The sequence below is a fragment of the Anopheles cruzii genome, chromosome 3 (assembly GCF_943734635.1).
Source record: "Anopheles cruzii chromosome 3, idAnoCruzAS_RS32_06, whole genome shotgun sequence".
NCBI classification, from domain to species: domain Eukaryota; kingdom Metazoa; phylum Arthropoda; class Insecta; order Diptera; family Culicidae; genus Anopheles; species Anopheles cruzii.
The window spans coordinates 35,250,225-35,277,559 of record NC_069145.1 but is presented as its reverse complement, the minus strand read 5'-3'; the positions used below and the strand labels follow the sequence as shown (position 1 = coordinate 35,277,559).

At 48.0% G+C, this 27,335-nt stretch overlaps 1 protein-coding gene across 1 annotated transcript; it reads left to right on the top strand.

Moving 5' to 3' along the window:
- Positions 1 to 27: 27 nt before the first annotated feature.
- On the top strand, positions 28 to 26,108 carry LOC128272382 (thyroid transcription factor 1). The gene is made up of 7 exons (XM_053010183.1): positions 28 to 174; positions 256 to 485; positions 8,043 to 8,197; positions 12,393 to 12,488; positions 24,733 to 24,819; positions 25,338 to 25,434; positions 25,786 to 26,108. Exons 2-7 carry the CDS (start codon positions 326 to 328, stop codon positions 26,106 to 26,108), a joined length of 918 nt encoding a protein of 305 aa, XP_052866143.1. The 5' UTR covers positions 28 to 174; positions 256 to 325.
- The last annotated feature ends 1,227 nt before the right edge of the window (positions 26,109 to 27,335 follow it).

Sequence of the window (27,335 nt, the reverse complement as noted above, 5' to 3'; positions counted from 1 at the left end):
CCATCATCACCACCATCACCACCACCATCTGACCAGCCTGCAGCACCTGCAGAACCTGCAGCACAACTCGGCCCTGCACAGCCACTCGACCCCGTTCAGCGTCACCGACATCCTGAGCCCGATCGAGGAGTACCGCAAGCTGGAACTGACCGCCAATCCTCCCTCTCCCTACAGGTACGTTGGTTCGGTTCCGGGCGGATTACACTCTCTGTGGCCGCATAACGATTCGATTGTGTTTTTGGTGTTTGATTGCAGCGGCGGCAGCAGCGTTAACTCACCGAGTGCCCTCGGAGCGAATACCACCACCGGCAGTACGACCGGAAGCATGGCAAACCCGTACGCGATGGGCCCACTGTACCACAGTCCGGGCGTGCAGAGTTACTGCGCGCCGACGGACAACCTGTCGCTGGCCGGCCACTACACCGATATGCGCAACTCGGCCGCCGGCTGGTACGGCTCGACCGCCAGTGATCCACGCTTTGCGAGTAAGTTTGCGATTGCCGATGTGATAACTCAAATTAAACTTTAAAAGTAGTTGCAATAATTGTTGAGACACATGCCCATTTTCGTCGTTGATTCGAGAATGTTGAGCCGGAAAACAATACGGGGTGCGTAATCATGACCAAGATATTGAAATGTTAAATAACTTCGTCATTTTTTCGGTCGATTTTGGAAGATCGGTCAGATTCTGAAACGTTAGTCTATGCCATTTCAGTTATAGATAGATTTACGCCCGAAAAGTGGGCTGAAATTGTAGTGCTGTACATTGAAAATAATCGTTCAACTGTGAAATCTATGCGTGGTTATTGTTGCCGAATTTCTTTTGACTTCTGCCTGCGGGGCTATTTGAAGAGTAAAGTTTATGCCAGCCAAAGACCGAAAACTATTGAAGAACTGAAAGCTAACATCACAGCGGAACTGGCTGCTATTACGCCCGAAATGCTGTCAAATACAATGAAAAATGCTCAAAAAATGGCCGCTTTTTGTGTGGAGGCGGTCATTTGACTGTCATTTGATTGATATTGTATACTAAGTCTGAATTATCAATAAACGGCATTCTATACCGTAAATAAATCTTGTTCATTTGTCAAAATCTACTGAAAAATGGCGGAGTTATTTAACATTTTAATATGTCTTGTCATGATTACGCACCCTGTACATTCACATACCGCGTTATGCGGAAAACTAACACAAATTATTGCGCTCGATGTGTGATGGAAGAAAACAACAATTGTCTTGGAAAACAAGGTTGAAAATGTGTTGTAAAAATGCAAACAACTTTCGACCGCAAAACAAACACCGCGAAAACGTTGCTCCGCGAAGTTTGATCAAAATGTTTCCCAAAATCCTTGATTCTTCTGAGAAAACTAACCGAAAGCTTGTTGTTAGTCAGTGACTCTTTTACTAGCGGTCCAATGGTTCACAGTTGGTAACCATTTTATGAAATAACCGGTGGTGCACCGACGCTAACAACAGTTTAGGCCCATAACATATATGCATTTGAACTGTATTTATCCATTACGTTACGTGCTCCCGTACGCGAGCGCTGGGTTCGCGAGGTAAGCGGGCTTGAAGACCTACAAACAAACCCACATAAATGGTCACATATTGACAGAACGGTACATGCACCAGTACAGTGCATCGGCAAGAAGGCTCTCTGTGCGGTCCGGGGGCCTTCGCAACAACCGTCGTCATTCCGCGTGTTTTGCGGCGGCCAGTTGGGTCGTCCGTTCTCTCTTGAGGGCATACTATAAACCCAAGGGCGAACGGACGGTTGTGCAGCGCGAAGGAAGTGAACAAACATGTGTCCTGCGCCATTGGCAAATCAGTTTGTTTGAAATGAAGTAAAAGTGCACGAAACGGTTGGTGCACGAGGAATTGGATTTACCGTTTGGGAACGCGGCGACTTGCGCGCTGAATGCGCCAGCATTGAGTGCATTGTTTTTGCGTCGTGCGCAAACACACGACGCTGCGCAAGTAACGATGGGTCGCTCATTACTCGGACCAGAAATGAAATTTGCCATCGAGAAGGAGCGATGCTGAACACGATATGGAAAGAGAGATACTCAAACAATGGCAGGCAGAATGAAGACCAAAGTGGTTCGGTGATTGATAGTGTAATGTAAGACAGCCGAACATTGAAAGAGCATACAGCGAGCATTCAAAGCTAGCTACAAAGCGAGACTATCTACGAGGGAGACTTTACAACTTTCACAAATTTGTCAATCAACCGCTTAGTTCAGCTTGTTCAATCATCTTATGGCCATCTGATTGATCAAACAATCTGCTTAGAAATCTGTAGAAAATATAATACAGGGAAAAAAAATACATCCATTTTGTAGTTACAAAATCAAACTTAAAAAACGCATGAAAAATTAAGTTTTGAAAGTTTAAAATTTGTTCTTTCATAAAGTTTGTACGTTCTTTCATAAGTTTGTTGTTGTTTGTAGTTTGTCTTGCTGAAACCCCATATCTTCTTAGTCCATATCTTCAATTGCAGCCCAAAAATCGCTTGAAATTGGCGATAGTGGTCCTCCCTACATCGTTTTAAAAAAACATACGGTCCACATAGGGAAAAAAATCAGCCCATAATGCGCATCATACAGTCACTCAATTATCGTTTTCGCATTCCCACTTTTGTAATAAGTTTTAACTATTTAAACACGTTGTTGTGTTGATAAGCGATTAATTTTCTAAAATGGTAGACATTCAGCTGAAAGTTTGACACTTGGGTTGGACTGATATTATTCGAAAACTGTAAAAGGCCAGCCCTGTGATTTCGAAACTACGAAATGGACGACCCTCAAGTGTTTCAACTTGAGCGCAAAATGTTTGTTGGTGCTAATACAACGCTGTTCATTCTTTTATAATAACAGCAATAATGCTATGCTGCACGGAATACCTAGAATGTGGCATATTTTGGTGAATCTGCCGATTTTTTTCATGCAACTCGTACTTCAACATGCAAAATTGTGTTATCCTTGGAGGAGACTTTAAGTGGATTTATTGAATATGATAATTCACCTCGATTTGGTCAATTAGCCTCCTCATGGTACGCCCAATACCGGAGAACTAGAAGTGAGTGAAGCCCAACTACTAAGCTTATCGAATTACCGTCTTGCAACAAGCTTGCCCAAAATTACAGCCAATCACCCCTCGTCACAGCGGGACCACGACACGTCTAAGCCAGTGTACGAGCCAAACGAGCCAACGGCGAGCCCCACCACCCGGACCTATTTTGATAACCAATTTGCCGCACAATTATGAACCGATCAGCGAGGGCTTATTGTTGCGGTTGATCTTTTCTGCTGCCGAGGGCATTTTCCCGACACGGGGAGACACAATATGCGAGCGAGGGGAAATTAGATTTTTGGGTTGGAATAATATTAATTGTTGGTCCCAAAACTTTACGCCCAAAACTTCACGGCACGACATTGTGGCCAGCATCAGCATCGGGGTGATTTGATGCTGTTCTGCCTCAGGCACCCTGGCAGTCCTGGCAACAGGATGGAAAAGTTAATGGTACCGCGAAGTTCTGAGGAATGCTGCGAATGGTTTTTTTTAGTTTTGTATTGAAACTTATCGGACAAAAGCTGTTTTTACGTTTCTTGATAAAAATCAATCAATATGTCCTACTGTATCTGCTGCTGTTTTTAAACGTAAACATTCTACACATCAAACTATAAGTTTTGCAACAAGAAAACGTTACAACTGTTTGGAAAGTATTGCCCCAGCTGGTCATCCTTTTGTGAGCAAGGCCGCATATGCTAATTCTGCATAAGTGTACCGGTAACATGTCAATTCGCTGCGCTGCGTTGAGGTGTCGACCGAAGGGATCTATTTCCCCCGGCGGACGCCAGGATCCGGTTCGGTGCGCTATTTCACGCATTGTTTCTCGCCAGACAGGAGCAGACGCTGGTTGCTCGGTGGCTGAGGGGTTCCGCCCGAGCATTCTTAGAGATGCACACCGAAAGGAAACGATCAATTTCGGGTTTTCCGCCACACGGCTCACTAGAAGTAGGTTCCAATGGCTCCCGGTTTTTTTCTGCCTTAAATGGCCGGATTTTGAGGGTGGTCAGGAGCACAATAGGGGGCGCAACGCTTTTTTTCCGCCGCCTGAAGCAAGTGATTTAATCATCGGCCCCGGCCCGAGCGCCTTCAGCCGCGGCGTCGGTGTACTTTGATTGGTTCAACCAGATAGTGGTAGCAAACGTGGAGGGTTTATTACCGGAACCGCAGACATGTAAGCGGCCAGCATAGTGCGTTGATTTGTTGAGACAGCCGAGCGACGACAACATCGGCGTGTATGGGGTGTGTAGAACGGCCATGGTCGGCCTTTCTGAATGTTGATCCCCATTCGCTGGTAGTCGGCGCGGCGAACGAAGGGTCGACCAGGAATGGAAACAATAAATTTTCGATTAAGTGCAACTTCTTTCAAGTGGCCCAAGTGCCCTGGAAACGAAGGGCGGACCACGAGAGGGCATTCTTGCATGGCCGAGAGATAGGGAGCGTTTTGGGTCGCATCGTTTGTAACTTACCAGCACGGCTACCATTTTTGGCTGGTTTTTGGCTTTGAAAGACCCGAGATGCTGGCTACTCTGATGTTCGAGAGATGAAGAGATGGACCAGAAAAGAAGCAAAGAGAGAGAGAGAGAGAGAGAGAGAGAGAGAAATGCTCCAACGCTTACGACTGGTAGCTCTATGAACGGCTAGGACTTAGACGTGTACCAGTTGACGAACGTCAGATTTTCTGCCGTAGTCTTTACAGCATTTCTTTGTGTTTTCCTACGAATGCGGACACGTCTTCCCTGCATAGGATGGGGCCACACAAATATTGAAAACAAAACCAAAATCCCCACGATGTCCTTTACCGGCATCGGTTGCGTAGAGACGGACAATCAGGACAATCGTACGAAATAATGCTGTTCCAATAAATCCTAAGACCTTGCAAAGTACTGACAGGCTGACCGTATACCAGCACCTGTGGTGGAAAAGATGAAAACTATCACGTACCGCTTCACTGACCGAACAGTGGGACGGACGCAATAGGATTACGTGGCCCAATGGATTCGAACCATCCTGGCAAAACGCGTTGCTACGAAGACAAGAGTGCAAATATTGACAAACAAAACGAGCTGGAAAAGATCGATATGAACGGGTCGGTGCAAAATAAGAGGATTTGGACGAAGGTGGATTTTTTCATCAGCATGTGTCCTTGAGCCACATAAGATTACGAGGTCCGCCACCGATCCAATCATTTGAAGAAAGGATTCAGCATTATCAATTCTAGCGTGGTTCGCAGAGCTTCTAGTAAATCAGCGTTTTGCCAATGGTTTTTAATCTGGTTTCGGTTTCCTATAGTTACGTCAAAAGAATTAACGTAACTTCTCATAGCAGACAGGTTAATTGAGAGTGATGGCGCCTGTCAGTAACATCGGTAGCCCATGATCACCACCCCAATTTGCCTCGGACCTACTACGTATCTGGACTATGGTCTTCGGTGTAGTAGTAGTGAGTGAGCTGCCAACGAGAAAATTCCTCGTTCGTTCGGAAACAAAACCCTTCGTCAGTGGAATGAATTCCAGTCCGGTCCCGTTGTTCGAGGGGTGGCCCGGAATGTTGTGGATGAAATTGGAGAATTTTATTGCCTTCGAAAATGGTGTTGACACGGGTCCCGGACAGACCGGGGCTAGATTTCGGTGGCGGAGAGCAATCCGACCAATTTGGCGCGGCTTGGCACTTGCAATGAAACCCAGGCCGTGTGGCCGTATCCGGTTACATTCGCCTTCGAAGCCTACCGACGGGCATTCGGGAAAAAAGGATTTACTTGGACCGTAGGATCTGTGCACTTCAGAGCGCTCCCTAAAGCCGGCGCAGCATTAGGAAGTCAGATTTTTAGCTAATTTCCTTAAGAACCCACCCGAAAAGGGGCGTCGGCGAAGGCGTTGGAGACGTGTTCCAGTGACGGGTTCCCCTTTCGGTAACCCGAGTCCTCGTCGGTCTCGTGGGCCTTTTTGTTTAACCTTTCTTTTGTCACATTCCATTCGCTATTTGTTTGCTGTGATTAAAACCGTCCTTGAGGGCGTATGCGTATCCTTGGCTGATGTGTGGTGTATGTGGTGAAAGTGCTGTTAGGTCTCACCCCCGAGCGTCGACCAAAATTTCCTTCGGCTGCATATTTGTGGTAACATTCTACATTTTTCTTCTCCACATCGAGACTCTTTGTGTCCTGCAGCCCTCAGCTTGAGTGAGCACACTGTGGCACTTCTTGTTTGATCGGGTCTAAGACACTCTGCTATGTTGCCACAACCCCGGATACCACAAGGAATTCTGTGCATAAGTGATGGAGTCAACGGAAAATGACTTTCGGGACACTTTTCGAAGAAGAGTTAAAGGATAGTTTTCGGGCTAAAGGTAATTGGAGAACGCGATGAGGATGTGCGTATTACGGGGTTGTTGTGCGTTTTTTGGGAACCCATTGGAATGTGGCCACTCGACGGGCAGAGGATGGGAGCTCAAGGCACACTTGGGATACACTCTTCAAACGAAGCCCACTGCCTTTACTTAGTGTAACATTTCCTTCCTTCTTTTGTTTATTCTCCTGGTTTTGTTTCCGTGCGAATGGCGGTGGCTCATCTCACGGACTTCCGAAGTTTCAGCTCTTCCTGTGCAGTTGACACAGTGTCATCAATCATTCCATCAAAGTTGTAACACTTACAAATTATTATATAAGATTGGCTAATAAGTAATCCATTATTTTCACTGTAGATTACTTTAGTGATCGATATCTCGCAAAGTATCAATCGTACAGTATCAAGTTTGTGCTCGTTTTAAAGCTGAAACTTTAAACTTCAAACAATGCAGTCACTATTTTTTATTTACTCCATTCAGCTGTGAGTTCAGCTGTGAAATTTCGCTACATTTTACAGTTTTTCTTTGAAAATGGTGAAAATTCAAGCTAGGCCGCTGAAATTTTGCATGGCGATTGTGGTGTCAATACTCTACAGCTAGTTGCGATAAATTTTTTCCGTTTTCCGAAAATGTTGATAAAATGACAAAGTTGATCGCCATGTTAGTAGTCAGAGCATCGGTCAAGAGCTGAAGATTAACTATCAACACATTTTAAGACATTTGCACAAAGCTGGATTCACAAAGAAGCTCGATGTTTCGGTGCCACACCAATTAACATTAAAAAACGTGATGGATCGAATTTCCATCTGCGTAATTTTGGCCAAACCGAATGAACGACCGACGGTGACGACGACCTGGTTCTACCGGGTATATGGCGGGACTTGAAAGGAACCGTTTATTATGAGTTGCTTCCGTGTGGTCAAAAACTAAATCTCTACTGTCAATCAATGCACCGGTCAATTGACCAGAAACGACCAGAATCGGTCAACAGAAGAGGTGCTGTGTTCCATCAGGACAACAAAATGTCACACACGTCTTTAGTGACTCGCCCCAAAGTCCGGGAGCTTGGTTGGGAAGTGTTATTGCATTCGTCGTATAGTTCGGACCTTGCACCAAACGATTGACACCTTTTCGCGCATTCCGAAAATTTCCTGAGTGATCAAAAACTGAGATCAGTGAAAATTGTGAAAAAGGATTGTGAAAATGGATTGCTCGAGTTTTTCGTCAATAACGACTAAACCTTCTATAAGAAAGGCATTATAAGCATATTTTTAAAAAGGCAATACATTTCCAACAAAATGGTATATAATTGACGCAAATTGGACCATTGAAAACCTGTTTAATATAGTTTTATATTTCACCCTGAAATAATGGATTACTTTTCAGCCAACCTAATATAAGATTGCGTTAAATTAGAGTTAAATGAAACATTGCCAAAAATCTGTTACAATGCAGTTACGTGGTCGTTATTGTCAGCTTTGTCCTGTAAGCTGACTGTGATAAAATCCAGTGCTCATAATGCTGAAAGATGTCATGATATTATTTTCTCTGTTTTAGGTTAAATCGTTGCCATTCTGTGACCTCTCTCTGATAAAGTGTTGTTTCTCTCTCTCTACTCGTATCCTTTCCAGTATCTCGACTTATGGGCGGCTCGGCCGGCGGTACGATGGGTCATGCAATGTCAAACATGGGCAGCCTGGCGGCGTGCAGCGTGTCCGACACCAAACCGATGCAGTTTCCGCTTGCACAGCGGCGGAAGCGACGCGTACTCTTCACGCAGGCGCAGGTAATTGCCGCTCGATTGCATTTGCGTTCGGGGTTTGCGTTTTTATTTTGCCGACGAGACTGACTGATTGAGGCTGGCGTAATCGTTTCGCAACTGATAGCAGCGACCTTCACAGATGATCGACGACGACGATGATGGCCACCCCCGGGGCACCGCGTGCCTGCAAAAAGCAGTTGTTTTTCTTCAGTTTTTCATCGCGTCCGCGAGACGCTGATTATCCAACCTGTTTGGTCAACTGTGTTTGGCTGAAGCGACAGCTGTCACTGTTGTGGACATTTGCCAATGGCGTGTTGTGATTACCGGTTGTCGGTATAAAAAAACCCGAACCCGAATCCGTTTGGTAGCCGCGGTGGAAGAAAAGGCGCATCATCTTCTTTTCGTTCCTTTTTCTTTAATTTGCTTTAACTTGAATTAAGGGGTTCGAAATGGAGCCGTCGCCAAACTGAACTCGCCGATTGTTGAACCACTAAAACTCTTATCAGGCTCATTCCCGACGCTTAACCCTAATCTGCATTTGCTCTGTGGTCGGAAACAAAAAGCGAAAACCGGATCGCTGTACCGGACGCCTAAAATCTTACGCCGTCGAAGATGTCCCCGTGGTGCATTTACTGTGCGCGTTCGATACGTGCCCTGGCGGCGTATGTTTGTGTGTGTCAAACAGTGGCCAAAGTTGACATTTCGCTGATCTAGCGCTACCGTTTGGCTGCTGCTGCTCTGTCCGCTGCTGAAGTCAATACGGACCGATCCGACCGGACTGACCGGGTGATGGTGACAATACGCGGCTCGCTGCACACCAACACACTGGCAGGCACTGTCACAACACCGCCGCCGTCTGGTGCGCTATTGCCGACAGGACACCCCGGACCAGGCCCGGATGATGCCGTTTTTGTCCCACCCCGTGCGGACGCTGTGCCGTTGCAGCTTCGCCAGCTTCACGCTCAACCCGTGTGCCACCGTATCCGTGGCCATCTCCCTGCTTCTCCTCCGGCTGCAGCTCACTATTGTCATAGCATCAACTACAACGACCGGTATGCGCGGCTCTTCCTATATTAGTTTGCTGATGAAACTTGGCATTTCATTTCAAGTGCTTTGTAAATAGATACTCCCCGGGTGTGTATTTTTTCCCTGGACCTTCTTCGTGTTTATATAAAACCCGGCAGCAGCAGCATCATTCTTTGCAGCGCTCGCTCGCTGTTCCTGGTTCTGTTCCAGGAACAAGACGGATTTGACCGGTCGCTATTTATTCCCAGCATTCTATGTCATTCCCCGCCTTTGTTTCCCCCCACGTCACTCTTTCTCTCGGTCGGTCTGTCTCTCTCCCAGTCTACCCAGCGCCATCGCACAACCTGCACAACCTCTTCGGAGATGGTTGATTCAGCGCAAGGTTCTAGGCAAACGGCAAAGATGGAACTCACGAACGGGACCCATTTTGCGCCGTTTTTGGTTCCGGCCTGACTTGGGCTTCATTACGCTTCGCCAATCACATTAAACATCGCCTTTTTCAATCCCGACTTGTACCTTACGAGACTCCTCGACGAAACGAAGAACCTCGAAGCGAATCGAAGGCCAACATTAATATCTGGTTTAAAGCACAATACGTTACGCTGACGTTTGTAAGTTGCTCTGCTCGGGACCTTTGCACCTGACGTGCGTGCGTCAAGTTGCTCAAGGTCAACGATCAGCTTTCGAGCCCTTTTTCGGGACAAAGTGCCATCAAAGGGGGGTACCAAACTTTCAACGACTGTCAACAAACCCCAAAACAACACAATCAACCACGAAGCCCCACGTTCCTGTTTCGTGTGTGTGTGTGTGTGCGTGTGCGTGTGCTTGGTTGCGAGCCTACCGATTAAAAACAACAAAACAAGTCGATAACCGCGCGCTCCGGGGGCTCGTGTTTAAATATTTGCTTCAGTTTTAATTTAAAGTGGATGTCACCGTTGGAACTCCCTCCACACAGAGCCCCCGGATGGTAGTCAAAAAATTAAACAATCCCCAATGCAAACAGCCCCTGCTGACTCCTGTGGCACGGAGCAGCGCACAAGTCAAGCCGAGCAAGGTGCGCTGTCCGGAGCTTCTGTGTCTTGTGCGCAGCGATCGATTTGTCAATGTTTTCCCACTTGAAATCAGCACGAACCCCGAGAGTCATCTCCCGAGGCCGTTGGCCACGGGGGCCGGGACCGGATTAAAGTGAATCATCAACGGGCGGATATATCGGATCGTCACGAGCCGAGCGCGGTGCGCCCCAAATCGTTACACTCCTCGGTGGCCTGTGGTCCAAAATAATCCCGACCAAACCACTTTCGACGGGCTGCGGTTTGCGTTTAAATATTTGATTAACTTTCTCACTGGCCCCGGCCCGGTGAGTTCTTGGCCCGAACCGCCGCCGATGGAAGTCCCCGTGTCTTGGCCGGTGTTTTTCTTGCTTAAATACCATGAACCATTAAAGCCGGGAATCGGCCCCGATGCCGGGCAAAGCTGGCCGCCCGTCAGCCTGTCAGCCCGATGGAGAGCAAACGGAATTGGGGGATTATCATAACGTTATCCTGCCAGGACTGGGAGGACCGCCGCGCGGTAGCCAGCTTCCGAACGGGATAATGATTTTCTCGGCGACGGCGGCGGCGGACCCTTTCTGCCCAACCCGGTGGGTTTGTGCATGTTTGTCAATACTTTTATGCATGTTTCATGTTCGCTCCGAACGCCGCGCGCCGCCTGCCGAGCAAATATTTGCCCGAGATGAACATTTTCGCCTGGCCCTGCCCCACCGGAAACGCACCCTCTCTCGCGCGCAGTCGGTCGTGCCCTTTCTGGCAGTTCAGTTCGGTTCGGTTGAGCTCAACAACAATGGACCCCTCGTGGGGAGCTACACCGTGCGACGACGACCTGTGACTGCGTTGGCGCAGTTGTTTGCATTTTGAAATGTAATTTAAAGATGAAATCGTGAATCGTAAGCAATTTGCGTAGAAGGTTACGCGGTTCCAGCAGTGGTCCGCGCTTATGGTGATTTGTTGGACGAGTTTCGGTTTGGAGCGCTGCACAGTCGGTTATCGATTGTCGGTAGGACATGTCAACTAATGGAGAACACCGGACTGGGCCGTTGTTCCGTTCCTAAAGCATGGTCGCAAATTTTTTTTTTTCAGTGTGCTCAATAAGTTATTTGCCTCGATAACAGAGGGCGCTGCTACGAGCCTTATTTTGTTTGTTATGTTGGTACACTCTTCATATGAACGTATGCGAAGCTTCATTTCAATCGGTCACTTAATTATTTTTTTACTAGCCATTTAATGTCGACGTGTCACAAATCAAGTATCGTGCAGTGATTGAATTTATTTTTAAGGTTTGAAAGCAAAGGAAAATTTATGAACGATTGTTGAAAGTCTATAAGGACTCTTCGCCTTCAATTAGTACATTAAAATGGGGGTTTCTGAGTTTAAACGTGGTCGTACTAGCCTTCAACACGATCCATATCAAAAACGTAAAAAAACAGACACAACGCCTGAAATCGTAAAAAATACAGGATATCGTTTTCGAAAATCGTCCAATCACTGATAGAAATTAAGTACAAGACCTAGCCAACTCATTGAGCAGTATAACCAATATTTTGAGTGAAGTATTGAGTTTGAGAAAGCTGTTTGCAAAATGTCTGCTGTGGATGAGGCTTGGGTCTATCACTATGATCCTGAATCAAAACAAGAGGCTGAACCTGTGTGTGAACCTTGTTCTTCGTCTCCGAAATGAGTTCGTGACCATAAATCGCCCAAAAAGGTGTTTGCATTAGTTTTGGGATCCATGAATTAGAGTTCGAATTGTTTGAGTATCCACCGTATTCACTAGATTTGGCTCCTAGCGACTTCCATCTGATTTCAGACCCAATAGAAATCTTGTGTGAAAAGTGTTTTTTATCAAATGATATCGTCATAACAGCTGTGGAAGAGTATGTTGAAACCCTTCCAGTTTCTGACTTCAGGGGATTGGAGTCTTCTTGGAACAAGTGTATTGATATTCAGGAAGGCCATACTGAATAATAAAGTGTGTTTCAAGGCATAAAAATGTGTTTATCGACCCGCAAAACTTAATGAACACCCTAGTATATTAGCTTGAGTATTGGCGATGATACTGTAACAAGTCGCCGAGATAATTCATCTCATCGTACCGAAAACAACACTGAAACTTGCCCTCATTTTGTTTGCACTTTCAGGTCTACGAGCTAGAGCGAAGATTCAAGCAGCAGAAATATTTGTCCGCCCCGGAACGCGAGCACCTAGCCAGCTTAATACACCTCACCCCCACACAGGTAAGCCCTCCGTGGCGGTTGCAATTCGTTTCCGGTTTGCTCGCCTGCACCCGTGGCGCCGTTTAGAAGTGTCGAGATGCCTCATCAGCGTTGGTCCGTAAAAAAACAAACACACGATCCATCCACAACCGCACAAACTTTACACTGGGCGCGATGCGTCCCCATTTGGCGCACTAGAAACGGGGATAATATATTTCGATAAAACAAACAAACACCACTTGCAGCGCAATTCGATCGGAGCCCATGGCCGCGATCGCCCGGGACCGGGGTTTCCGTTTCGCTCCGCGTGTCACCATCAGTGTTTGCGTGCGTGCGTGCCTGGTGGTGAGTGTCATTTATTTTTTCACGGAACACCCCGCGCTCTAGGACCGCGGCCGCGTTTGAGTTTGACAGTTATCCCCGCGACACCGGCGACGCGTGTGGCGGCGTGCGTGGGCTTTCCAAGGGTTGGCCTGCTGGTGTGGGAAGAAGTAATAGACCGTGCGATTATGACAGTTACGCCGTTCCGGCTATTCTATCGCTTAACGAGGCGAGGCACTCGCTCGCAGTGATATTTCGGGTGTCGGCCACCGACGCCGACGCCTGTGTATGTTGTTTTTCCGGACACCCCGCACAAGATGAAATTTTTCACGCACGCGTCTCCGAAATCCGCCTCGGCCCAGCCGCGGGGCTCTGCCGGTGACAGTTTGTTTGCGGCGACGGTTAATCGATTCTAATCGCTTCCGCTACCGTTCGCACATCGGGTTGTTTGCCCATCGGGAGCCGCCTGGTCGGGAAACGGTGCCGGGGACAATCCGAGTTGTCCGAGCGGAAGCATAATGTACACTTGAGAGCGGTACGGTGAAAGTGTGAAAAGGCAGTTCGCCATCAGGCGGCAGCAGGAGAGGTGGTACTCGTGGATAGTGGTAAAGGTAGTACTCGTGGTTTGCTAAATTGTTTTTAGTTTTTCCTTTTCCAAATTGCAAGAGGGTTTCATGGGGACAATGAGAAATCTCTATAGATCAACCAAACTGAAGCTAATTAAACTTTCGGTGAATGATAAAACGGATCTGCGACAGTTTTTTTGATAAAATATCATTGTTGGCAGGGCATATTAAACTGAACCGAGAAGTAGTCCGGAAGGTCCTTTATGGTAAAAGGTACATTTAATTTATTCATTTTATTTTTAATTTTTAATTTCGTTCCACGCATCGCTCGCAATGATACAGCACATTGTGTTAGAAAGGCGTTCCTAATTTTTACAAACGTTCCTCATTTTTACGCAATTTTTAACAATCGACCTTTGGATCGTTAATTACCTAAGATTCCAATACCTTTGAATGGCCAATGCGGTAGTATTCTTGTGTTGAATGTAGAAGCTACAGATTTTCCCAATTTTCCGCCATTATTTTTCCACTTCCGCACAAGCGTTTAATCGTCTTCTACTCTCCTTTACCAAATTTCTATTTATTCAACGATTCTAGCGATTAAAACATAATTTATTTTAACATGTTTCTTACCATTCGATTACCGCGTGGTATCGTCCAATTGCCGGTTCAATCTGTTGGCACGATCGTGGCAGGACTTTACCCATTTTTCGGCTGGAGGTTGCACCACAGGAAAACACATTGGAATTTACAGCAGCTGCCGGTTTCAAACTCGATGTCTAGCAATGAATAGCAATCGAATGAGGCACACCACGCAAAAGGAATTTGATTTTTATCCCAATTGTGGTTTCTTTACCGGGCCATTGTAGCCGTCCCTTTTTGGCGATTTTATCAGGCGCGAAAATCCTTTCATTGCTGTGGGTTCCAACCTACTAAGATACCACAGCAGGATACAGACCGTCTCCCAGCGGGGGGGTTTCGGGTAGTTCCATGCTGTTTGGCAACACAAAACGGTGCGCATCGGCCTCCGGGAGCCCGACGGAAGGCGTTGTTACATTAGCAACGAAATAACAACACACATTAATCAGATTACCGACGGGATGCCGGGCCGCGCCACGTACCGGCGACGGAACGGAGAACCCACGAGCACGGGTAATCCTTCTCCCGGGGTCGATTCGCCCGAATTGCTGAACAAACATCTTTTTGGCGTTCTCAAGGGGAAATTTTTTGAAGAAGCAAAAAAATGGAATGATCATAAAAAAGAAAGACGCGCAAAAATAGGGCGCGGGCGCTCTCTCGGTTGCGCCAGAGTGGTAAATGGTCGCCATTGACAATTGGTTGCGCAAACAGACTCGCCAAGTGCTATCGAAATGCAACCACCACCGAAGCCGGGCCCAGCGATCCGGGTCCCGTCCGATATCGGATGAAACTTAACCTTGCGGCAAAGTGTGATCGAATGAAGAAAAAAAAATATCTGCCTTACCAAACCCAGATCCCAGAGAGAGAGACGTGAAAGTGGCCGGAATTATAGCACCTGAACTGTCTGTGTAGTAACACTTTTTAAGCCGCTTTTCGGACGAGCTTTAGAAGGACTCAAAAATCGAAATAAAACGAAACAATAGTTCAGTTGGGCGTAGAACAGAGAATGCACTCTCCCGCGGGACACACGCCATTTTAAACGATACCGACTCGCGCCATCGTTCCTGAGGCCGCGATTGCGTCCGTTATCGGCTCTAATCTATGTAACTGCGCGTGTGGGTGTGGACTGGCTCCACGTATCCCACACATGCGCAGGTCGCTTCTATTGAAACGCACTCTCTCCCATACTGACGATGTCACTTTTGATTAACGTTTCAAGTGATACTTCGTTTTAGAAATTCAATTTGACAAACGAGACTGTCAGCTGAAATCGAAGCAGCCGCTGAACGAGCAGCAGTAGCGACGGCAGCAGCGGCAGGCGCACGGGGCGGCAGCATGGTCGTTAAGTGCCATTGTAGTAGCGGCCGCTCCTTCGTCGGCTTCCCGGCCATTACTGTGCGCTCGTGGGGCAATAGGAGCTGGCGAACCTGACACCAAATAAGCCGGCAAAGTTGGAGCACAGCCGGAAGCAGCACTAGCACCGAGCGTGACACAATGCTCCAACAAAAAAAACGATCGATTTGAATCAAACGAGCGCCGGAAACGGCCACCGTAAAGCGCAGCGACCGTGATTAACGCAACCGGAACATGAATACGGTGCAGACGGGCTGCAGCCGCAGGGACTCCCGGGTTGCCGGATATAAAAATATGGCTGCCATGCAACACACTTCTCCGTCTGTCTCGCACACAGCCTCTAGCTCTTTTACCTTCTGCGCCCCAGATTGGGCAGAACTAATGCGAGTAGATTATGCGGGCGCAGCGCGGACGCGAAAATGATAAAACAAGTTTAGTGGCAACGTCAATAACACTACACGGGGCCCGCGCCCACGCCTACTTCCGGTTGGCGCGCGTTTGCTTGTGCTCCTGAAGCTTTTTTGGGCCATCGCGCCGCCGCGAGCCGGGAATCAATTTTGCGAAACATTTCGCCCGTAGCATATACATAGCTCACGTCCGAAAGATACACTTTTACGCCGAGCACTCAGCGTGCGCCTCGCTCTGTTTGTTATCCTTTTCTCCCGCGTTGTTTGGTTGGTTTTCCCAATTTGGTCGGTTTTCGTGTGATAACTGCATTTAATGTTTGCTCGCTCGGCAGCAGCTTTCAGCTGTAGTTTACCTTGCCGACGTTTCAAACATCCCCGAAAGGCAGAACGGGCAGATAAAATGGTCGGCAAAAGTCCGATTCGGTTTGCATTGTTCAAAATTGCGCATGAAATTTGCTCCATTACTTGCTACAGGCGGACGATTTATCCAAGGCGCCAGAGAAATGGGGATGGTACTTTCTCTCGGTGATAAAAGCGTGCCCACGTTTCGCGGTCTAATGTTTCATGATGTTGAATTGCAGTTTAACACGGCCCCAAATGTGTTCCATAACGTTGGGCGAACATCAAAGTGGAAACGAACAGCAACAGCCATTTTGTTAAACATAGCGTACGTGGGAATAAATGAAGATATAGTTCAATACTAGGGTTATACTAGGGTCGCTGACAGAGGACGAGTCTAATTTTTTTTTGTTATGCTATGAATGCGTTCATATGAACGTATGTGAAGTTTTATTTAAATCGTAGAAAAAATACAGGATATCGTATTGAAAAATCGTGGATTCATTGAAATAGATTTAGTACAAAGCCTAGTCATCTCATTGAGAAGTATTACCAACATTTTGACTGAAGTATTGGGTTTCAGAAAGCTCTGTGCAAAATGGGTGCCTAATTCGCTAAAAATGGAACAAAACGCATTCGAATGCATGTATCTCAGTAACATTTTGAACTTTTTCGATAGGATAAAGTGGATTTTGTTCCTCGATTCATCACTATGGATGAGGCTTGGGTCTATCACCATGATCCTGAATCAAAATTAGAGGCTAAGGAGTGGTTTGAACCTGGTTTTTCGGCTCCGGAATGAGTTCGTGTCCAGAAATCGCCCAAAAAAGTATTAGCATTAGTTTTGTGGGATGCGAATGAAATTTTGTTAGCGGATTACTTGCAAACTGGTAAAACAATTAATTTTTTATTATTTGGCCTATAGGGACTTCCATCTGTTTTCAGATCCAAAAAAAATCATGCGTGTTTTTCATCACAGCTGCGAAAGCGTATTTTGAAGCCCTTCCAGTTTCTCACTTCAGGAATGGAATTTATAAATTGGAATCTTCTTAGAACAAGTCTATTGAAGTTCAGGAAGGCCATACTGATAATAGAGTGTATTTCAAACCATAAAGTTTGAAGTTTGGCACAGTTTTAAAAATGCCTGCTACCAGTGAACAGTGGAGCGATTTTGTGGAAAGCCCCATTTGAAGGATTTTTACGCTAGTCACCGCCTCCGGGGGAATTTCCAGCTGCAGAGCATGGAAATTCCCCCGATTGGGACCACGGACAGCAAGTGTCAGAAGTTAATGGCGCAGCCGGAAGCCTGGTGCGGATTTTGGTGCCAAAACAACAGCGTACAGCAAACTCTCGGCTTAGCGAGAACAAACATAAACAATGGAGACCGCCAACGGGCCGAGTAAAGATTTGGTTATCACAATAAACACGAAGACGCAGGCGGAAGACGATGTCGATTCAGCCATTCAGCCTGGCGAAAGCATCAGCACAGGAAACAAAATTTGGCAGGTTTTGTGAACCGAATCGCAGCAACCGGGGCTTTCCCCGGTGGATGTTTACGAACAGCGGATAAAGCTAAAAAACCTTCGTCCTTATTCCTGCGGCACTCCGACGGAAGATTCTGCGGGGCGTTCTTTCAAAATCTCTCCCAAAAATATTGATCGATCGCCTCGAGTGATCGTCCGGACCGGATGGATGGATAATTGTAAGATTACTGCGTTGGAACAACACATTAGCACGTCGTTTGTTTCGTAATCATCGCTCACCTACTACGTGCTGCTGCGGTAGGACATTGAAAGATTGTTTTTCGCCCGACGGCACTACGGAACACCGATTCGTTTCCGTCTGAGATTTGGTTTTGGTTCTTGGGCGAGGGTGTTCTTTCAAACGCGCACTCGGGACGCTCAAGGGCCGGAAACACTCGGAAGCCTTAAATCTGTTCCGATTTTGCATTGTTTCAAACCCGCACACACAGAGAGAGCACACGACGCCATTTTTGCGCCATCGCGCAACGCAACCAAGGTCCTCGGGCGCGTTATAATCGATCGCTGGCAGATGTTTGCGGATCGCCACCACCACACGTCAAGCGGCTCTCGGGCATCCTGAATCAGAGCGCGGCCAGCCCGGAATTGGCAGGGCGGACAGTTTTTACCGGCGGCGGTGGCCGCATCGGCCCGGTTTGAAAGCGGTTCAAGTGGTTTTGCTCCTTATTTTCCGTTTTCCGTTTTTTTGTTGTTGCCCTCTAGTCGGTTTCGCATGCGTGCGGGGCTCTCGTCTCGTGTAGGCTTTCGAGCCCGTCAAGGTTCACTACGGTGCTTGACGCGCCGCGTTCCGGATTTCTCTTAAACATCTGGTAATCATGACCCTACGGATTTTCCTTGCATTTTTTTGTTTTTTTTTTGGTCAGACATATTTAACGTGTCACCCCGGTTATTCGGGAACCCGGGCCCGGGTTGGTTACGTCGAGGGAAAGGTAACATAACCTTAAATACAATGCAACCCGCTTGGTGGATGGTGGCCCACACAACCAGCCTACCAACGGTGGAAAGTGAAGGCAAAAATAATAATCGTGCCAAGAGCCGGAGCCAAGCGAGGCGAACCAACCCCACTTGAGCGGTTGACGTCACACGCAGTGAGATTTCGAACTGGGCCTAGGTCGTATATTCGGAATGTTCCGGCGCAAGCCGGGCGCAAAATTAGCCCCGGCTGGGTGGAGATCCTCGTCGATTTCATCGAGTGTAGCCAGCCGAAAAGCTCGGCACGCCAAACATTGTTGCAATGGTACTCGCAAGTCGAACAATAAGTACAAAAATCAGGCCGAATACTAAAATTTGAAACCTAAGCATTTTCCCATCTTTTATCCGTTGATTATAAAACATTCCAAACGGCTTTGGACGTCCTTACAAATGATAAAACTTTCGGATTATTTTCAAATCATCAGCAAAGTATCGTCTGAGCACTACTGCATTTGGTTCTTTGAGGTTTTGTCGTCAGTTAAAATAATCATAATAAAGTCATATTTGATCGAAGTTAGATCAAGTAAGAATGACGTTACGGGCAAGCCATTTAGAACTTCAACTCGTACTGTACTATCCTTTACTAGCCTTTTTAAATTCGCACATTCCTGTTATCTGTAAAAAAAATCGGTTCCCTTCTCTTTTCATAATATTTTTTCCTTGGTTTTTGGATAATAATGGTTGGTGCTCAACAGTAAACAATTTTCCTTGCTGATTATAAAATTTTTGTATCATTGAACACCATTGTTAACGTGAACAAGTAAAAAGTTTCTTTAACATATGGGCTTTACTCGAATAAAAGTGCTTAAGAATTATTACTTAAAGATTTCTCAAAAAATAATGATTTTTGTCATAATTCATCTCCCATACAGAATTTGTTGAAGATTGAAGTTGAACAAGTTGACAAAAGTCCACCTACTGGCCACTTCCGCCACGTTCCTCGTTGGCAAGCACCGATTATGTTGCGTTTGGTAAAGTTTTTCGTAAGCCCTTGGATGGATAGGGAATTCCCCCGAGGGCTAGTGACCCATTAGCATTAGCAAAGCGTTTTCCCGCTAGTGTCTCGAACGAGGGAAGCATGCAGTTAACCGACAGGATGACACCCGCGACATGGCGACCATATTCCGCACACGATCGCTGGCCGGATGCGAGTGATTATAATATGAAATTTATTTTTTTATAATTTAATAATCTACCTAATCCTTCCCATCCGGTTGGTCTGGTATGTTTTTTTGTTTTCGTTTCCCCAAACCCAACGGCCTCATGGCCGTTCGCAATGCAAGAATGGCAATGGACCGAGAAACACCAGATATTTGCATCGAAACCGTCGGGCGGTGGCAAAGACGGTAAAGAAAACATAGCCCCCGGGGAAGCGGACCCCGAGTGCGGCGCAGCATGATGATTACCTTTTTAATCCGCCCGCTCCGGCGGTGAACCGGAAGGCGTTCATCGGTCATGCCAACGTAAACATGGTCCGGGTCCTCTCGGGCCCCAGAATCGAACCGTCCTGGCGGGAAAATCCAAAATAAACAGAGCGTGCGGAGGCCCTTCCTTCGGCGAAACGTTGCACGGACCGAGCGGACCGTTCGCCGAATTCGAGGCATTCGGGGCATCAGGTGAGGCGACTCGCCTTGCCTTCCCACGAAGCTTATTGCCAATTAACGAGTGCGGGTGGCTTATGATCGGTGAAAGATCAGCGCTCGGTTGCACGCCTCGTTGGCAGCCATAAAAAAAACCGGTGGAATCTTTAAAAATGAAGGAACAACTTAATTAACGGTCACGCGGGAAAAGCGGATATTAACCAACAAGGTTAAACCGTTGTTGATATGTTCTATGCAGAACGGTTGTAAGAAAAAAAGGAAGACCATTATCACGAGACAGGACCCCAAACATTTAAGTTGAATTGTCGACATAGTGAAGGATTTTGAAAGTGAAGGCGACATAGTTAAGAATTGTTTGTGTAAAACTTACCATCGGAACATCAGCATAGGCCAGAGAACGGTTTTTAAATACAAAAGTTGCTCCGGAATATCATTCCAAAAAGGGATTTATTTAATTTCACTTAATTAACCACCAGGATCAAGATAGATAGTCGGATGGGTCGAACCTAGCGAGTTAATGCTCGGGCCGTCGGATATGCTGCAGTTCGCCGGATGGCAGCGGATTATGAATTGATATGACGGTTTAATTTCAATTAAACCTGAATTAAACAAAGAATAACTATATCTTCGTTCAGTTCCGCGCTCTGCACCGGAATGCAGTAATGGTAATTAGGAGAACTATTATTCAAATTTGGTAAATGGATTTATTTTCTTTTCACGAGCTGCCTACGCTACTGAGCGCCTCTTTCACCCACCGTGGCGAGCATAATAATTAAAATAAGTGGTAAATGATTTGATGAATAAAATGGCGTAATAAACGGGAGCCGCCGGTTTTGACGGTGCTTTCGCTTTGACAACCGGGACTGTCGGTCCATTTACTACATAAAAGCACACGAGCAACATTGAGACCGGCAACGCGTGAGTCCACGAAATGTCGGTGAAATGCTGCAACATGTTAATGTAGCAATGCTCGCTTGCGGCCGCACAATGACAGCCATTGTTTGCTCCTCGTGTCGTAGCGCAACAGCGCGCTGCCCCGCCTGGGGTTTTCTTCAAATCAGATCCTAACGGATGGACCTAAAAAAGATTGGCCGCTCCCGCCCCACCGGCTTTCACTGCTTGATTACGTTGCTAATTGCGGCCCGAGAAAGCTGCTGATGAGATAATGTGAACACTCGACGCGCGTCTGAAAGCGCCGGCCGTGTGCGCCGGCATTGAGGATTCTGCTGAAGAAGTTGTTTGCATAGAGCCTCGTCAGCATGCACCCGGGATCGGGTGCAAAAACTGCAATCCATTCAATTCACCCGCGCACATATTGCCATTGTGCCCAGTACGGTGCCATTGGGGGTGGGCCCAGCCACGTAGTGCTGCTCATAATTAAAAGCAAGAAAGTAGCTGCTAAGGCGTTAATGCAAATGCTGCAGGCTCCTTCTCCGGGTCTCATATCTCTCGGGTCTATTCATTCGTGTAATCCGATGCAGCCAGCGCGTTCTGCGGGCGAGGCTCGGGGCCGCTCTGTGCAGCACTCGAGTGTTGCATAATAACACCGCGCTAGTGGTTACTTGGGGCGTAAAATCATTTTCAGTTTTTCTTTCACTTCCTCGGCCGAGACCCGAAATGAGCCTAATCCGAGGCGCATCCGCGCGGCTTTAGTTTGTGTGGCCGTCCGCCCAGCTGGACCGTGGCGCTGGTACAGCACTCCAGTAGCACCCTAGAAGACCCCTCTCCGTGCGTGGTGCCACATACTCCACCGCCGAAGTGGGCTGCACACGTTTAGAGCGTTCAATTTCTGAAAGAAACTCAACAACTTTCGCCAACACACTCGTCGCCGGCCACACGAATTGGCCTGCAGCGACTGCGTGGGGTGTGGATGGTGGGATGGCTGGCGGGGGCCTTCATCCGTTCACCTAAAAAAGAAGAAAACCAGATATCCTTGCACCTCGAACCGAGAACCTCTTCCGAGGCGAGAACGCTGAAGTTCCGTGAAAGAGAATACGAAATTACTGTTTACGTTCCGTTCGGGGGCACAGTGGCTCGATGGGCACAAACTATGGCCGCGCACTGTGGCGTGCCGTGTCGAGTGCCGACCATTCAAATGGCCGACTCCCATCTGACCGTCCGGGAACGTCGCCGCCGTCGTTTATGCGGCAAGATCTTCCTGGCCGCAGCACGCGATCGTGCGAAGTGAAACTCACCTGTGATCCTGTGGTCCACCTGCACCTGTGGGCTATCATTCGGGTGCTTTGCTAGTGCGACCACCGGCGGACGTGGTCCACTTTACGTGCGTTCGGTATTGAAATTACTTCGTTAGCTCGGTGGCGGCATACTTCATTAGGCTGCTAACTTAGTGCTGCAAAATGGCAATGGCGCATTCTGTTGGCTGTAATACGAAACAAAAAATGAAAATTAGAACATATGTCGGTCAAAAACATGGTGGGTTTTGGAATGGTGTTTGCGGAAAAGCTGCTGGACTGATTATGTTGAAGTCTTCTGTTAAAATTAAAATTGACAATAAATTTCCCGAATAATGAATGTTAATTAGCAATTCATGCAGCGAGCTTGAATGCTTGGAAAAAAGTAAATAGTTGGACGCTTCTTCATTTGCCTTACTCTGCTAAACCAAAGTGGAAAAAAGATTAGTGTTTCCACAATTGAAATGGTCCTAGTCAATCTATTTGTTATTGGGCGATATCGCGACACTGTGAGAACTATCAATAAACTGAAAATCGCATAAAAATTGGGTTGTAATTCGTCAAAAACTGGAATTCGTAGTGGACTGTAACTGTAAGTGAACTGTAAGCGTAAATAGTGGTCTATTGGAAACACGGCCCGTATACCTGGAAGATAGAATAGCCCCATCCCACAGAAGTTGATACCTTGATTCGCGAACTAACACTGAAACATACTGATTTATGACTGTGGCCAAAAAATAACGGGAACGCGTTATGCTGTGCCTCAAAAAAGACCGAAATTGTGGAGATTCCCAATTTCCAAGTGAAGAATTATGCAACATATGTACGTGTGTTGCACACACTCTGACATTCTGACATAAACTGACATTCCAAATTTCTGAGATATGGTTGCTGGCAGAATGCGTTTTCTTGCGTTGCGTTCCTGGCTTCTTCATTAACATTCATTAACAAGCGGAATTAAATTTCTGGAAATTTCTGAAACAGACGCTCATTACAATCAGCATGTCTCTTAGGATGAATAATGTTGCCAGGCTCCTTGTTCTATTCAAGACCTATCGAACATCCTCGAACAACTGTGCTAATTATAAAAAAAATTAAAGGAGGAAGAGTAACTGTCAACAGATGAAATTCTCTAGCTTTTGTTTACAAGTGTTTATGCACAGAGATAATTAATTTCGTACCTTCTCCAGATGTTATGTTATGACTATCTAACTCAGGAATGGCAGATCGTTTCAGACTTTATGTGTTACCTTTCTCAAGTGTATTCGAATTGGGGATTACATTGTGCAGGCGCAGAGTCCAGCAAGGCGAAACCAACCAAAATAATCTAGTATATTCCAGTTTTTAGTATATATCAGTTTGTTTGGTTCTACTAGTTTAACGAACCGCAAAGGAACTTTAAAGTTACTTTCTAAACGGTGCTTGGTGCAAGCCATTCGAATAATCCGCCGTAAAACAGTAATGACCATTCCCGAGCTCAGCTCAGAAGACACCCCGGGAGGATTCAACTGGTCCGGGCAGCTCTCATCTCACACCACGTACCAAGGCGCACGGGATAACAGGACGCAAAGCCAGTCCTGCCAGCCGGGGTAGCAAACACAAAAAAAGCCTACACAGAAATGGCCGCGAGCCTCGGGCAGCGGGTTTAATTTGTGGCCCTCGAATTCCCCGAAGGTCGCTTTGTGCAGCGCTGTATGAAACTGCATCACTTATTTCGGGGTCTTTAGCACCAAGGGTGCTTAGCGGAACAGAGCTGTTTGGCACTTGGCACACCGGATCCGCGTGTGGCGCTGGCTGGCGCAATCATCAAAGAACCCGGCCCGGACCGGCACTGGCTCGCGACGGTCGTTCGGGTGACGGTGTGCATGGCGACGGCATGGCCTGGCAAATCCGCGCACACGCCTTTGAAGAACTTCCAGCTTCTTCCCGGGCGGGGCCCAAGATGTCTGTTGGGGCACGCGCGCGCCCCCCATTAAATCAGTCGCGTGACGTGCCCCGTGTTGGAGCCGACAACGACAAAGTTGTGCTTCGGTCCTGCGGGGAGTTGGTCCTGCCGTCCTGGGGCTTTTTGAGGTCAGCACGCGATTCACGCGCGAAGAACCTTGTGTTCGTGTGTCCGTGTGTTTATGTGTGCGGGGGCACAGCATCTTACGGTGTGGCGTAACAAAATCAAAAACGGTCTGAAGAAGGCTCTTTAGGCAGCCCTCGCGTCTGCTTCTGCTTCTGCAATCCACTTCACCGAGCGCGCTGCGGATTAGGACACGCACACACGAAGCTAATGTTTTCCTCCCGTTTTCCACTCCACTTTTCCATCCCCTCTCTGGCGGCGAACAGGTGAAGATCTGGTTTCAGAACCATCGGTACAAGTGCAAGCGGCAGGCCAAGGAGAAAGCCATGGCCGAGCAGAACCAGCACAATCAGGTTAGTAATCGAGCGTCCCACGGTGCCGGGCTCTCCGGTGGTGGTGCCGCTGTTGCTGCTGCCGCTGTTGCTGCTGCTGCCGCGGCGGCCGCCGCCGCCGCTGCCACCTCCGTTGTCGACGTCGCCGATGCCTCGGACGATGGACGGTCGGTCGCTGCCGACTCGAGTACTACGCCGCCGGCCACGGACTTTGCGCTTCTCCATCGGACACCGGATCAGCACCACAGCCTTCAGCAGCAGCAGCAGCAGCTCCAGCAGCAGCAACAACAACTACAAGCACAACAAAACCTGCTACATCCACGGCAGCAGCAACAGCAGCAGCAGCAGCACGAGCTACTGGTGAACCACTTGGTACAGCAACACCATCATCATCACCATCCGGACGAGCTGGCGGCCCAGTACGCGCATCCCGGGCACCCGGCGGGTGGCATGATGGTGGCACTGGCACTGCCCCCGTCGTCGCCGCCGCTGCGGCCATCGGCGACGTCGACTAATGCGAGGTTTGTTTTTCATCCCAGTCAGCCAGCTCACCACGACGTGTGGCCGTACCAGTACTAGTTAAAGATGGCAAGCCGTGCTCTGGCGGGTCGAACGGCAGCAGCAACAGCAGCAGCAGTGCGGCGGCCGCCGCCGCCGCAGCAGCCGCTGCCGCCGCAGCCGCGGCCGCCGTCCAGCATCAACAGCAGCAGCACCAGCAGCAGCAGCAACAACAGCAGCAACAGCAGCAGCACCAGCAGCATCAACAACATCAACATGGACCGCATCCGTCCCAGCACGGCCAGCACCCGTCGCAGCAGCAACACCAGCATCAGCAGGCTCAGCATTCGCTTCAACAGTCCACCGTAGGCAGCAGTGGTGGTGCTACCGCCGGATCCGCCGGTTCGTCCGGCTCGAACGGCGGTGGCTCCGGCGGCGTTGGAGGAAGTTCCGGCGGCGGCGGTAGCAGCAGCAGCAGTGGTGGTGGAGGCAGCAACGGCAGTGCCGGGGCCGGTGGTAGCGCCAGCAACGGAAGCGGCGGCCCGGGCAGCAGCACTTCCGGCGGTTCCGGCGGCAGCATCGTGATGCTGAACGACTCGAGCGCCCACTCGCCGGACACGGCCACCGCGGCGCTGCTGTCGTCGTACAATGCCGGCGCCGCCCACCAGCACCAAATGCTGCAGCAACCGTGCAATAACGCCCTCATGTCTAACAGCCTGGCGATGGCCTACCGGAACCAGAACAACTTCATGGCCAACAGCCACCAGCAGCAGTGCGGCGGCTACCTGCCGCTGCAGACGCGTGCGTGGTAATATTAGTGGACCCATTTCCGTTTCCGTATTCCGTCTGCCTCGGGCTGACATGTTTGCGTGGGTGCGTGCTTGCGTGTGTGTGTGTGCTGTGTGCTGTGTACTGTCTCCTTCGGTAGGTCGGACACCGGCACTCCTGCTCTGTACATACTCTGCGATACCGCGATCGATAGTTTGTGCTTTTGCTCTGTTGCTTTCGTTCGGTTGGCCGGCAAGACAAGGTCTCTGTGCGGTTTTCAAAATGGCCTCGCCGTCGAAAATGGTACCGGACGTCGTCGGTGTGACGTCACCAATATTGTTTACTCCGCATTAGACAGAATTCTGAAATACCAAAAAAAACAAGGCAAGGAAAATCGGAAAAACTGTAACCACATCGTCCAAAAGCGCATCGTTTCAAGTGTACCTAATTCCGGAATGACAAATATAAGAAGTAGGAAGCACACACACACACACACCGTAACACGTTTGTATATAACTGTTTTATTGAGCATCGATCAAGACACCAGGCTGTAGTATCTAGGGCGGAACCGAGCTCTCGGTGGCCGAAACCGCGGAATTATCTCGACGGAACGGCTGGAACGGAACCGAAACCTTAGCAGGAGCAAAGAGCAAAACACTAACCAAACCAATTATCGTAGCAAAATCGTTTAAAACCCACTCACACACCGACCGACCGGCCAGATGCACGAGGCACTAGTGTTTTGATCGTTTTGTTTGCCCTGGCAAACTCTAAATGTTTATATCCGCGGATCCGGGTGGAAGACAGATTTGACAGATTTGAAATGGCTCGACTCAGCCACCGAAACCGAATAAGCGCGACAAAGAGGATTAATTATAATATATTAACGATCGTACGTAAGGTAATTCGTATTAACGGCTAGAGCAGAACGATTGTGTGGATCGCATTGACGGACTGTTGGCACGTAAACAAACAGAAAAACAAACAAACGCAGAAATCGATGGAATTTCTATTCAACACATTCAATTACGGAAATGGGTATTGCTAACAAAACAGGACGAAGGAAGGACGTGCTGGCAGCACTCATCTCATTTCGATGCGTCGTCGTCATTATTTTCGATCGCACTTAATCGGCGGCCAAACAAACTACGCCTAGTGTCCCGAAGGATGAGGAGCCGATGAGTAGGTGAAAATAAAGAATAATTAAATAAAAAACACAACACAAAACCAGGGCAATGAAGCGTGTGTCCACGGCACGGACGGAGCAAGTA

Excerpts from the sequence above, each read along its gene's own strand:
- LOC128272382 (XM_053010183.1), top strand. The coding sequence starts at position 326 with ATGGCAAACCCGTACGCGATGGGCCCACTGTACCACAGTCCGGGCGTG. Across the intron at positions 8,198-12,392 it reads TACTCTTCACGCAGGCGCAG|GTCTACGAGCTAGAGCGAAG; the intron begins GTAATTGCCGCT and ends TTGCACTTTCAG. Across the intron at positions 25,435-25,785 it reads CAGCAGCAACAGCAGCAGCA|GCAGCAACGGCAGTGCCGGG; the intron begins GTGCGGCGGCCG and ends GTGGTGGTGGAG.